The sequence below is a fragment of the Anneissia japonica genome, unplaced genomic scaffold (genome assembly GCF_011630105.1).
Source record: "Anneissia japonica isolate Jap-2015-1 unplaced genomic scaffold, ASM1163010v1 scaffold199_len4679917_cov187, whole genome shotgun sequence".
NCBI lineage: Eukaryota > Metazoa > Echinodermata > Crinoidea > Comatulida > Comatulidae > Anneissia > Anneissia japonica.
Genome location: NW_022686322.1, coordinates 1,918,576 through 1,934,075, shown reverse-complemented (window position 1 = coordinate 1,934,075; position 15,500 = coordinate 1,918,576). Strand labels below are relative to the sequence as shown.

Sequence of the window (15,500 nt, the reverse complement as noted above, 5' to 3'; positions counted from 1 at the left end):
AAAAAATGCTACATAGTATAAGATTCTCTACATTAACATACACTTTCAACATTGTACAAGAACATGACAAAGTCTCTTTGATAGGTTCAATTCCCTTCAGCATTTTCATTCAACGTTGTCAGTTCATTCTGTATGCAGAATCTCACATAAAAGTTAGAGTATTGCATCATTGAAGAAAACTGTTGACAAAAGCCTCTGGACAGTATTGTCCAGCTTGCGTTAACAACATAACAGACACATACAAAATTATTATTCTTCATTTGAAGATGTTCTTCTGACCTTTAACCTACTTGAGCAAAATCAGAGACAGTTTTATTTTTGGTGTATCAACAAATAAAAATTACAAAGCATTTTTATAATACTGTTGACAATGATGATTAATATGTTGATGATAATGAGGGTAGTGGGTGTGTGAGGGGGTGGGTAGATGGATGAATAACAAAACAATAAAAGAATATAGATATAAATTATATATATATATAAATTTCTTTGATTTTTTTTAATTCTTTAAAAAAAACAACTTAATATGTGCTTTTAATCTTTCTTGTTTATTTATATATATTTATTAAATATTTGATTACTATCATCATCAGAAACAGATAGTAAATGGTATAATCACTCATGAAGATATGCTATAATAATTGGGAAGTGTGTTGTTTATTTTTGAATTTTTGTACTTCTCCACCTTCAACAGTAACTATCTCATAATTAATGTAAAATAAACTTCATTATGTGATCATTAAAACAATGGATCTATAAAATTGAATAATAAGGGGTCCTAAGTTGGAAGAAGCCACTTGTTTGAGATCTGGTTTTGCTGTGCATGGTGATCAACCCATCACCAGCTGACTTCTGGGAGACAATTTATAAAACAATAGTAAAAGCATGTAAATGTAAAAAATTTCTATGAGATAGGTTTATTGCCAGGAGATTCTTGCTTTCTTGTGGGAGGTGTGGGAGGCATGGGAGGCAGTCTCGATTTCCGAGACACTCCCCCAACTTGCGAAAGTCTCCTGACTATATAAGGCTTCAAGAGTGTTTTCAGGATTTGAAACGAGGTCATGTTCAAATTTGTTATTAATTTTTTTGCCAATGATTTTTTTTTTTGCTCACAGGAGGCTGAAGTTGCACAGCAGAGATTAGAATGTGACAATTTACAGAAGGAGATTGAGAATGAACACAAACGTTCAAGTGTTCTTGTGAGTAAATTGTTTATTTTGTTGTTTATTTTTGTTTTGTTGTTGTTGTCATTGCTATGTAACCATATAGAAATCTTTTTACGTGTATGATCATGATCTTCATCATTGTCATCATCATGATCATCATCATTATCATCATCATCATCCTTTTGGATCTGCAATTGAAATTATATGTATAATGATAACTAGCAAAAAAAAATTATGCAAAGCATCAGTAATATTTCTTATACCCTCTATATATTTTTCTGCATATTCAAAAATTGATAACTTCTTTGACAGATATTATTTATACTTGGTGGTGATTACCTATAGTTCATTTTAATTATTCATTAGCATTGAAATGATCTCAAAATACTTGATATGAGAATTTACATATCGCACTTAATAAATTTTTGACGTGTAATCTTCATTGGAACTCGAGCATCAAGCTATCAATTAATAAAATAATTTCTTTAATAATTTAAGAATCTGGTTTTTCATAGAAATTTAAAAGATATTTAGACTAAAAATATCTGCAAGTATCCTAAACACTCTATTGATACAAGTTGCGCAGTGGTAAATCTTTGAGTTTCTAATTAAAAAGTCTTGGTTCGAGTCAGAAGTTGCCCACTTTTTTGTATCATGTTCTCTCAATCCAAGAGGTAAACAGATGTGTGGCTGGATAGCTGGTCTGTGAATGGATTCAACACCGTGGAATACTTCCTGAGGGATTGCAGATGGTATTGAGTATGATTGCCTATAGCTCAGATGACGTGGGATAGCACCGCAGGCTCGAAATTAGCGCTATTCAAATATAGAATTGGATTGGAATAAATATAAATGTTATTATGCGAAAGATAAATTGGATTCATATTTAAATGAATATTTATATAGATTCACATGAAAGAGTTGCTATTGATTAATGTGCAATTTCATATTTCCACTAGAGATAATATCTTCGCTAATAGATAATTAATTGAACTAGAAAATTAATGAATGCACACTCTGGCAAGGTGAAGATTGGATTTTCAATGAGCTGATCAGCATTTTTTTCCATTTTGCTAATTGCTAATAAAGCAAAATATATAAATCATGATAGTTGACCGGATCAAAGTAGACAGCTAGGTCGAGGTATTAAGTCAAGTGAAGTAAAGATCACACATATAAACACACACGCATAAACACATATCCTTGTGGAACCTGGCCGTGTGTGCGATCACAACGTGTATACTAACGAGCCATCGAGTGATGTGAGCAAGCAAGCAAGGCATTCAACTCAAAAACAGCCGTGTGGATTATTACTAAACAAAAATCTTGGCCTGGTTCACCATAAACGTTAAAAGCCACCCACCTTCTGTTATAGTTGTGCAATCATCAGGCCTAGCTTCTTGTTGTTAATCTTCTTTGTTTTATGCTGGATCCATTAGCCTTTGTAGCCTATGTGTACATCATTTGTATTGGAATAGCTTGCTGTTTATTTATTTCTCTGTATCCCTCATGTCATCACTTTCAAGGAATTAATCTTCAAGTGTAGAGTTGACATTGTGTATAATTTTTTGACATGTGGATTTGAATTTATCCAACTAAACATTCTCTATGCTGTGACAAGCTGTGTGATAGCGTATATTTGTTTACCTTGTATTGCTATTAGTAAGTATAATATAGTTATAACACGTGCAGTAGAAAGATGGAGATATGTTGTGAATATTAAATTTGATTAAGCATGATATTCCATATTGACATGATGTTTGCTTTTACATTGGATAGCTATAAATTTTATTATTTATTTGAACAAGATTTAAATGAGAATGGATTATCCAGTAACTGCTGATCATCATGAACCTCAGCACAAATTTAATACAAGATGTGTTAATAATAATCTAATAAATGTATTCTATGTATTTTAATTTATTTTTGTTCTCTATATTAAGTGCCCTCTTACATTAAAAAATAAGACCTAAATATTATAATACATTACCTTAATTATTTATCTTGCTATTAATATGTATTCTATATGTTTAAGCATATCTTAAATATGGAACTGAATTGAAAATAGTGATATATCTTAACTTAATTTTTGTAAAATAGTTTGAAATTTATAATAAATAATAAATAGGAATAAGAAATATAATAAGAAAAATAATAAGAAATTAATTTATTTAAATTTTATTCTGCCCCACTCACAAAAAGGTTCATCCTAAAATATTAATAAAAGTATAATACAGTATAAATAACTACAATAATAATCACATATATATATAGAAAAAGAAGCCAGTACATTCAAAATTTGCATGTAACCATCAAATTTCCACAATCTTAAATTCTTTTACCAAGCATTTGGATAACTATTCACCCCAGAATTGAAGGTAGAATAGAACCTGTTTGGCTTCCAGCAATATTTTCAGGCATGTTATTGATCACTTATGAAATTCATAAATTTTAGGTACTTAAAATTCTAAACAATTATATATATATATATATATTTGGTGATGTACCGTCAACTGAAGCACACATTCTCCAGATGCTGAACAGGCGATGACGAGCACCAGCATAGAATAGTATAGAATATTTAGTAGTTTTCTTTTTTTAGCAAAAAGCAGTAGTTGATTACATTGTTGTATCAGTCTTAATATTGATAGACTTATTAAATAATGGAAAGATTATTAAAGACAAAAAAGAACGAATAGAAAACAGGAATCTCGCACTGATGAATAATGTGTTTACGTAAGAGAATTTCGCACCATACTCTACAATAACCAAAATATCACTGTTTCAAAAAAATGCGTTTGCACCTGGACAAACAATTAATAGATTCACCGTTAATCTTAAGGGGGTTCTTCTGTCTGCTTCTTCTTTGACATGATAGAATGACTAACAGAAAGGGGTGATTGTAGGCCAGACGAGGCCAGTGTTTTGAATAGAGGTTGATTAAACTCTCCTGTTATTTTCAGTCGTGATTAGGATTGATTTAAACTTTATATTGACTGCTGGATCTAATAACTCAACTCTTTGTGTCGCATATGTTTTCAACCGTCTTATCAATATTTTAAAATTATCTTCAACGCAGATGACAAGCATTTCTGGTGATTATCAAGCACATATACTTTTGTTAAACAATCTTCCTTTATTATTATTAGTTTATTATTGTTATTATTTTCATTATTATTTTCATTTATATTGTATTGTGCATGTTGAATTTTTCAGATCTAACAACTTTTGCTATTACAATTGTAGCATCAACCTTATTGTTGTTAGTTTTATTAGTACTTTCATATCATTTGTATTATGTAGTGTGTATTGTCAATGTTGTTTTGTTGTTATTATGTATACATATAAAACACAGATTTGTCGAATCAATCAATAGTTATAAATATCATTATCGACATGCTTTTTCAGGTTAAGATATCAATAAAGATTTAGGTCATTATAAAAATTACATAAGTACTAAATTTGAAATGCAGTTTCAAAGAAGCCGCAACAATAGTGTGGCAGTTAATTACTTGATACAACTCACAAAGCAACCACTATATGAAGCACTAGAGCAAATATTTTTGTCAAGAATGCTGTAGGTAAACCAAAGTCTATGTTTAGAAGGCATGAACATTATAAGCGGCATGTAGTACAGTAACACCACTTCTTACTTTTCCAGACATCAGAGCTGCAGGATGCACTTGTTGAAAACACAAACTTAACGCGGCAAAACACTCAACTACAAGAGCGTTTAACGAAATTGGAAACGGTAAGCAAACTTTTTTTTATACCAGGTGATTGATATTAAGGATCATTAGTCTTAACGCTCTGAGAACTATCTACGTGCTGTAACGTAAGCGTTTAACAGTCCGATTCTGATCAAAATTGGAAATGGTAAGCAAACTTTTTATAACTAGGTGATTGATGTTTAAAAATCGTTAGTCTTAATGCTCAGATCCTGAGAGCTGTCTATGTGCTATATCGCAAGCAGTCTGATTCTGTTGACAACGATTCCTATACAGAATGCTTCTTGTACAAGGGACTTCGGATGTAGGCCTCCTGTAGTGTAAGCATCTGGTGCTGGGAGCCCCTCGTTTCCTACTCCTCAACAATTATTCCTTGTAATTAATTTACAGTCTATTTTGGATCAAATGATCTTAAATAGAATAGGAAATCAGCATTTTGCCAATAATTGTACATTCCATGCAGAGCATATGTTCATGTTATATCTCAAAGAAGACAGTGGATTGGTATCCATAATCCCATCACAAGTATCTAGCCTAGGTAATTACCTGAATTATCCCCTCCTAACTGCATTACGTTGATACTTATTTTCCCCTGGCCTGTAACATGACCCACATTCACTATACAAATTTGATTAAATTTACCAGTGTGTATGGCATTCTTTTCATTAAATACGATTGTGTTACTACATTAGCCATCTTGATTCACTTAATGGTCGTGGATTTAGATGAGTCCGTTCCCAAAGATGACATCAATTTGTGAGATGCACAAAAACTGAAATCAAAGAAGAACATTATGTGTTGAGTAATGTTGAATGATAAAATCCTGCAAAGGAAACAATTTCTAACCTCTTATGCTTTATGGGCCATGGTTGTAAGAAATATTGTTTACATTTTTTTTGGCATGATTGAAACCAGGAAATTGGGATTGAAAGGTAAACATAACCCACATTCTGGAATGCCTCTCCAGTTTCAGTGATCAGTCATCCATTAAGTACTATATGCTGTAAAAATCTGTCTCATCAAAAGTGAGCCCTCAATGGCAATAACAAAAGCAATATTTACAAGATTTGATAAAAATTCAGTTTTGTTCATTGTCATACTTTTATAACCTTACAATTTTGCTTTTTTGTTAATTTCCCATTTCGATCTTTGTCATGGTCCTATAGTGTTCTCTGGGCCATTACCAGAAATCGGATAAACTATCAATTATTCCCATATATTAAAAACAGTATCGTACTTTTAAGTTCAAGTATATGTAGATAAAATTTCAAGTTTAAATAGTACAACTGAAAATTTGTCTCTTCCATAATGAGCCCTCAATAACAATAACAAAAATAACATTTGATCAAAACTCAGTTTTGTTCATGATCCTAAATTTAAAACCTCACAATTTTACTTTTTTCCTATTTACATCTGCATAAATATAATGGTCCTTTATTGTTCTCTTGCTGATAATCAGAAAGTCAGTACACATGTAAAATCCCATATTTGTTTAATCCATATGTGTGGTACAATTAAAGTATAAATAGGTTTAAAAATGTATGTAAATTTTTAAGTTTAAATAGTTTCATTTAAAGTCTAGTCTACAATTAAACTAAATTGTTGTATATACATTTGTTAATCAATTAAATAGGAGCCACAAAAAGAAGAAAAAATCCAGACATTTTTTTTTGCCTGTTTGTAGCCTAGGAATTAGTGATTTGAGGACAAGCATCTTTCCAGCAAACGAAAGCTAAAATACTTCGACAAATATTATAAATATATAAACTCTACATAAATGTAATACTAAAGAAAGCTACATCCCTTGATAAATGTCCATTGATTATAAGATATAAATATCTGATGTACATACTTACTATATCATCTAGATTTGATGATGTGTACATAGATATGAGTGGTTATCATTAGATAATATGTGCATCACTCGTGCTTGCTTCCTGTGTTGATTAAGGAAACCTTGGTGAACGTTTATCCACATGTATATACTTGTAAGCTATAAATGGCTCGCAGACGACCCCGTGCTAATGGAACATATGTTTAATGTCCACTACGAAAAAGCCATCACGGTGTCGCCCATCAGTCAGTTTCTGTTTTCCTCCTATTATATTAAAAATTGTAGTGAGCATCTCTCTGTGGGAATGAGTGGGAATAAATTATCTCCTGTAATTTATTTTTTGGTGTCTGTAATGTTTATGCAGAGTACCTAGTTTTGGGATATTTACTTATGTAATGCTTTGCTAAACAAGTTATAATTCTCGACTTAAAAAACATCTATAAAAATAATGTGATTAAAGTGATATTAAGGTATATTACCAACATTAAGGTAAAAATATAAAATTAAATATTTAGTAAATTATACTAATTAATAATTACTTAAGTTATGATTAATATCGATCAAAACTTAATGTACACACATTCAAGGTCTGCTATAAATACCTGTAAGCTATAATAAATTCAAATTCCTTTTTTTTTTGGTTGTGTATGATGTCATAGGTTTGTGATTTATTTTGAGCTAGCAGTACCTGTCTGTTATCCTGATCCCACAAAGAGAACAAAATAGAAGCAGCTATCGGGTGTTGAGTTCATGTTTTATTATCTCTCTAAGTGTTACGTGAGATATTCACGCGTGGCATTTGATCCATACATTTTGCGTGAATATATAAAAATTGCATGATTTACGTCAGAGGCTATTCTTGATAATTATCTACTACAAACTAAATATAAATGACAGAAACTTCTTAATTATTGTAGCAATTAAAGAGATAGTCGATTAAGTATTGTGTCACTTATGCACGTTACAACATCGATACATGCATATTCATAAATTTCAATCACTTGAAATTGATTACAATTTCTATATGTAAATTATATGTAAATTACTTTCAGGCATGCTTCAGACACAAAACCTTGATACAAAAATTATTGCAATAAAATATAGGTGGAAAATTTCCTGTCATCCCAGGCCCTTCAACACCTAGTCTGATATTAATTACTAGATTCAGCAATTTACTTTTCTTAAATAATCATACATTTTCTGACTGCAAGTTCGCTCATCTGTATAAAGTTGAATTATAAACATTTGGTGATTGATTGTCAAACATCGTAGCAGAGAAAAATAATTGAAATTGATTACCTGCATATAGGCAGGTGTGTTGCAAGGTATTTGCAAATTGCAGTCTCGAATTATGTAAAATTGACTATAAGTAATATATTTTAAAGACTCTCAAATAAAAGCTTATTTTTGAATTGTTATTTACACATCCCATTGCAACTACCAGGTCCATTCACCAATTGTTGAATAGAATAATGTGATACTCTAAAATTCTCTTGTACAAAGTGGAGTTTTTTTAACTTTTAACCTCTGGCACTTATATGCTTTGAACCCAGGGCCCCTGACATACATATATATATATTCACATGTTTACCCAAACTATAGTGTACTATCCCATATTCCACATACCTACAAATTAACTAATTTTTGTAAATACTACCATAGCCTTATCCATAAAATGATATATCTTCACAAGTGAACTTCTCTATATAATTATTACTCATGCACAAACAAAATCTCACATACAGGCATCTAGAAGCACCCACAGATGTACTTTCCTCACATCCACAAAACTACCTGATTACACACAAAAACATATTCCACCCATGCCCACAAACAGTACTCAAATAAACACCCCTGTACTCGTCCAAATTTATATCTTGATAATGTAGATATTTAATGAAATGTAAGCTTACTCAAAATGTTATTCTCAAGAAACTGCATATGAATATTCTGAAATGCTTCGCCATACATCAAACGTACTATAAATGCCTTTTTCCAATAAAAATGTATTGAAACTGAACACAAAATTTACACTGCTAAGCAACGCTGAGATAGAGAATTATGTAACGATACACATACAAAGAGTTTCAGTGTATGTAAAGATATACTTACTATAATATTAGGTTTCCATTTATAAGTATAGTTCAAAGAAAATCTTATTAAAATAAGAAGGAAATTAAAATGTTATGTTTAAGTTCGTCACTGCAAGGTATAAGTGAAAATTATTTTTTACTCAGAATGTTTCCAGTGGGGGGAGGGGGTGAACGCGCAAGCTTCTTTTTATGGCTACCTAGCCTCACACATTATATGCCATAAAAACATTAATAAAGTACATTATTCTTTTCCATGGATGGCTAGGAATTGCTATTTTTTTTAAAATAAATATAAATAAATGAATATGTTGTGAAATACAATATAATATACACAAATCCTATTGTTATGGTTTACGTATGCCAAAGAAAAGTTACTTTTATTATAGTGTTTGTTTTAGAAATTCAGCAATAAACAGGTGTGGAGAGATCATAACATAGGAAATTATTTTTCCAAAATGCATTATGAAAAATATTTTCTCATTTCAATCAAATGATGTTTTAAAGAATTATAGCCTAAAACTGAAATTATTAAATTCTTTAATAGAAATTGAAAAGTATTGAAACTTATTTTCTAAATCAAGACTATATTGACGACCTCTGGCAATTTTGACAAATAATATATGATGAATCTAAAATGACTTTGCAGCTATTTCTATTAAAGTGATGATAGTTGCATGAATGAATATTAGCATCCTTAAAGGGACAGTAATCAATCCATCAATGAATTCAACACAATTACTGCTTTAGCATAATAATTGGCATTTTTAAAGGGACAGTAATTACTCCATTAATAAATTCAACTATACTACTGTACAGCTTATTTATATCCTTAAGGTAGTAATCAAATCCATCCATGAATTCAATACTAACTACTAGACTATTTTACATACTTTAAGGGACAGTGATCAGTCCATCTATGAATTCAACATGCATATTAAACTTAATTGTACCCTTAAAGGGACAGTAACCACTCCTTTGAATTTTACGTAGAAATACTAATTCTATCACATTTGCATCATTAAATAGATAGTAATACAGTAGGTGTTTAATCCTATGACCAGGGTAATGATAATGTGAAGTGCACAGAGGTCTTTTCATAATGCATTGTATAAATCTACCATTATTAATATTATTTAATAATGAAAACCCATAGATGAATTTAATATCAATAATATTTTAACTAATTTGCATTCTTAAAGGGACAGCAATCAAAACATTCATTGGAGAATACAATAAATATTGTTATATTACTAACTGTTATGTATGTAATTATAATAATAATTAGAATACTTTTTTTTGTGATTTTTTATATATTAGACATGCATATTATAATAATCTAAAATAATGACATTAAATTGTACCATGGGTAATCAATATATTTATCATGGTAGTGGCTTATTTTGGCCTTAATGAGAGTAGAATATTTGTTTCTTATAATTTCGGTCAAATAAAACAATCTGAGTTCTCTGAATTATGAATATTACATTTACTAATTTGCATATTTAAAAGGCTCAATCAAACCTAACTTGAATTAAGTATGGATGCAATATATCTTATTTTCGTCCTTCAAGGGACAGTAATCAAATCCATTCATGGATTGAACTACTGATTTTCATCTTTAAAGTGACAGTTAATCAAATTCATTCAATGTATTCGTCACAACTACTAATGTTATCTTTAGAGGAACGGCAGTTAAACCCATCTGTTCAACGCTAATACTGTTTGTATTCTTAAAAGGAAAGTAATCAAAATCGTCCATAAATTGAACATAATACTAATCGCTTATTTGCATCCTTAAAAAAAAAACAGTAATCAAAGCCATCCATTAATTTAACATGATACTAATACTAATCAATAAAGAATTAATGCTTTGGTTTTACATTTCTGTATGACGAAATATCAAGGTTTCTTTACGCCGTATTATATTTCGAATAGTTCCCTTTTATGATATACCGTTTAAGGTGAGCTAAAAATCTTAATTGAGTAAGAAATAGAAAAAGGACGATTAACTTAGAATTGCTCATTTTAAAAAAATATATAAGTTGTCAACTTTCAGTTAGTTAAAGATTGAAAACGCCAGTTTTCAATAATTTGTACCTTAATTTTTAAATTTTCTGGCTGAAATTTAAAGGAATGGGCATGGTATTATTCTCATTGTCTGTTAACTCACAATAAAGCAGTAGAAACTAATAATTATTAAAATGTGACCGGCTCTGGCAAAACCAGCCGTTTGTAGGAAAAATCCAAAATTGAGTTTTTGTTTTTAGATTCTGCAATAATTCTACTTTAAGACGGTGTTTTTTTTATGGAATTGGTTGATTATTAGCAAAGTTATGAATATTTAATTCATTGGATATGAGCCATAAGTTTTGAGAAAACAGCTACGGAAGATTCCAAAATCAATAGTTTATTATCAAGATTTGTATTTTAGAAATAATTTTAGTATGCTTTTCAGTGAGATTTAGTGATTGATATTTTGCAGAAATGTTCTTTTATACAATGCAAAAACATGAAAATATTTTGGGTGCTGGTAGGAAATTAGAAATTGCGACAAACAGTGGGTTTTGCCAGAGCCAGTCATAAATATACAAAGTAAAGTTGTTTTTTTTTAATTTTTAAGTATATATTATACTTATGGTATAAAGTATAATAGTTATTAGCTTTATACATTTCTTTAAATTAGACCAAAATAATAGCAAAGATATACTCGCTTGTATTACATCAGCAAGACTACTGTAGATGAAATTCTTTGATCATTTAATTTCTTTTTTTAGCATAAATCCTTAAGATTGGCTGGTAATCAATTTAAGGTGTGTTTTGTAAGAAAAAAGCTTTATTCAATCAGTTTAAATAAAGCATAATGAGGTGTTTAAACATTTCCGCACAGATGATATATCTTTTACTCACAGAAGCCTGCCAAGAAGACAAAGAGTAAGTAAGACATTCAAGAAACATCCATTATCCTCTCGGTAAAGTGACTTCGGCGTCATTTTTTTTACATGCTTGCCTTCAAAATGTCACATTTGAAGAATGCAATTTAATTTGATACATTTAAAAAACACAAGCTTCAACGAATTGTATGTGACTCATTCCCTGTAGTATAAGAACTAGAATTCATTTAATTTGCAATTGGAATAATAGGTGAAAAGTACTCTTGCGATTACTTTTTTTTAACTTCGATAGCAAGTACATTCTCCAATTACATAATAGAATGTTGTTCTATAATTTAATTCGGTTTATGAGGCTTATAATAAGGTTTTTAGTTATGTAAAAATGATTATGGTCTTTAAATGATTTGAACCCATTAACCTAAGATTAGAGGGCAAGCAACCTTACTAGCTACCATGTTTCCACCTTATTCTAATCTATATTTAATGAGTATTTAGTTTCTTGCTTTAGTATATTTTTTGATGTCTTTTGTCTATTAAGTTGTTAAAAACAGAATTTGTCATTTCTCCCCTTTTAAATTGTTTTCATAGTAGAAGAGATGGTGATAATATACGGTAAGCCAACTTATGGTTTGAACTGTGCATTTGCGTATCCAGTGGTATCCAAGGTCAATCCACATTATATGTTATGTGTATGGTTGTTTATTTCGATTGACCTTGAAACGAGCATGCTCAGTTGAAACTACTAGTTGGCTTATTGATGGTATTTATAATGATGATGATCATGATAATAGTGATGATGGTGATGATGATATTAATTAAAGCAGCTTAACTCTGTCACCTAAACTGTGAAGATCCTTAGTCTGATCCCTGATTTCAATTCCGTCGCTGCCCTTTCCTTGTGTTTCAGCTAGAGGGCTGAAATACAAATATATAAATATTGCACCATCAAAAAACCTCAAAAAATATGATTATGCATTTGGTCCCATATGCAACATGGCCCATGTGAATGGTAAAGACTGTAGTACACTCAAGGGAAAAAGTAGGGATTAGAGAGCCACTTAATCATTTTTTTCTGTTAAGCTTTTTGGCAAACCGAAGATGGCATTATCCGCCACTTTATGTTCAAGTCATTTGATGAATTTGGAAAAAGCGCAGGGGTTTGTCTCTTGTCTTAGGGGGCCAGTTTTATACCAGAAGGACTGCACTAAAAATGCCAATGCAGTCTTTACACTTCGTTCCTCCATGTGTTTCGCACCGAAGAATGGTATTGATGGTCTTAATAGTTATATAGTAAGGAATTATAAGCTGTAATAATGCACTTCGAATAAGCAACATGGTACAAGCATACCGGTAATTATATTCTTTTACATATATTCAACCTCAGTAGTAACGGCGGTCAAGTAGAAATTTTGTAAATGGTATTGATTGTGATAATTGTAGAGTATAAACTGCAATAGTGTACTTATTATAAGAAACATTGTACAAGCAAAATTATTTTCATTCACACATATTCAACCTCATTTACAATTATTTCTCATTAATTTACAATTTCAAAAGGCTAAAGAGTATTTAAAAATTGTGAATTATGTTTGATAAATGCATCGTGAGCAACCAATAACTTGCACTGCCCTTAATTCCAAATGAAAAGTGACAGAAAGGAGTTCTCAATATATAGGTGGCATATTTGATAAATCTCAGCAGCAGTTTGCACAAGTTATTGAAAATTCCTTTGCGCCTTTTAAGTCTCGTAGCCGCTGTTAAGTTACCGTTGCAACATATAGTTCATTTTACTGCCTGTGAGCATGGCAGTGCCTGCTGGTTTACGATCTGTCTGGCTTCTTTGTTCGGCTTAAACTGAAATCATAAAAGCATGATAGTAATTCTGTTTGTTATTCTGTATTTACAGTTTGAGGAAGAATGCAAGAGGCTAAGTGAGGCTTTGAAGCAGCAACAGAGCCTCTTTGAAGCGTCTGTCGACGAGAAAAACAATCTAAAGCAAACGGTCGCAAAACTTGAAAAGGAAGTAAAGGTGAGGAAACTACATTATATTATACTAATCCAGCTTAGTGCTTAGGCTATATTTATGTAAGAATATAATGAATATGTATGAGGTGAATCACTACTTAATAAATATTCATAATACTGATGTTTATATAATTTCTGCATTTCAATATATGTTCTGTACTTTTTTTATTATTATTTTATTATAGATTATATACTTACTTGTACAGTTTAGAGAAATAAAATGATGAATGTGTTACCTATATATTTTTGACAAATTACGTACTAATAATAGGCAGGAATTACCTGGTATATTCTGTTAATGTGCATTGTAAATGTAGATTTTGGTAAATTAAATGAAAATTAATATCCATAAATCAACTATATGAGTATTCATTAGTGGGTAAAGACTACATTATAATACAAGGGTTGTAATTAAAGGTTTTTTTCTTTTTGTTCATGAATGTCATCGACTTTGTATTATAGTAGGCTTACATTTTGACAAGTATAGTTTTAGAGCAGATGACGTTTGTGGAAGTGCCGGCCTTATATTCACGATGCTGGGGCTTATATCCTCTGTATATTAATCCATTCCGTTTGTCATGCTTTACTACACAGTTGGTGTGTATATGCTGACATTATGGTGCAGATTTTGTTAATGTTTCACATAAAACTATTGTGCCTGAAAATATTTAAGTAAATTTAAGTCAATTATATGATTGTGACTTCATTTAACCACTATGTGAAAGAAAAAATATTCAACGAATTAAAATTATATTAATAGTAATTAGAAGTAAACAAATAATAACAATGCTAATTTTATTACATCACTATTTTAGTTTATATATTTGTAATGAATTTATGGTTTCATCTCCCATTTTGGTAATTGAGTTGCTCAGTGAAGTATCATCACGATGAGCGGAGTTGTATTTGCAGAGCGTTTTAACTATTCTCTAATCTTATCGTACACCTTTGATGTCCATCTTTCGACACATTAACAGTCTTTTATCTCACCGTATATGACGTGATTGTGATAAGACTATCCTGTCTAGCGACCCTTACTTAGCGTTTATTCACGAAAATGCAATGGGATAACGATCAAATTCACTTTTGTTAATCTTCAACAGCACTTAACTAATTTGTGAAATTCAATGAAACTCGTTATAAAATTAGAACAGATTAGTTGGATTTCACCCAAGGATGAGTTTGAAGCGCCCTCATCAGATTCTGGAAATTCATTCTAAAATGAAGCTTTTTTAATAAAAAATAGTACTATAACCTCTTCTTCATTCACTGTTTTAGCAGATGACATAGTGATTTTGATTCCCAACCTCAGTCTTTGAGATTGGGGTTCGAGCTGCTTGCTATGCATTTTCAGTGTGTCCTTGGGCAATGCACTTTACCTACAGTTGTCTCTGTCTTCCCAGGAGTGTCAGTGGGTACCTGGTAGGTTCAAACACCAGTGTGCTGATAACTAGCTATAACATTATGGAATACTCCCCATACATTAACAATGCGAAGCGCATTCAGGGATTTATATGATGTGCTATAACTAACATATTATTATTAGTATTTTCCATTTAAACCATATTTAACATTTTTGACATGAATTTTTAACAGCACTGAAAATTAGGTCCTACAATATATAATAATAATAATAATAATAATAATAATAATCTATCAGATCCATTTTGTCTGATTATTTATATTCTAACACTTGTTAAGTACTGTAATCTGAGGCTGTTCTTACACTATGTCAACATATTTCAAATGGTCGTTGTAGTCTC

At 30.7% G+C, this 15,500-nt stretch overlaps 1 protein-coding gene across 6 annotated transcripts in view; it reads left to right on the top strand.

Annotated features, from left to right (window-relative positions):
• Positions 1–15,500, top strand: part of LOC117115470 (RIMS-binding protein 3-like) — a 95,122-nt gene that overhangs the window by 46,525 nt on the left and 33,097 nt on the right. For all 6 annotated transcript variants that reach the window (XM_033259331.1, XM_033259323.1, XM_033259314.1 and 3 more), the window contains exons 5-7: positions 1,116–1,199; positions 4,828–4,917; positions 13,619–13,741. In XM_033259331.1, coding sequence (XP_033115222.1) covers positions 1,116–1,199; positions 4,828–4,917; positions 13,619–13,741 — 297 coding nt within the window. The remainder of the gene's footprint in view (positions 1–1,115; positions 1,200–4,827; positions 4,918–13,618; positions 13,742–15,500) is intronic.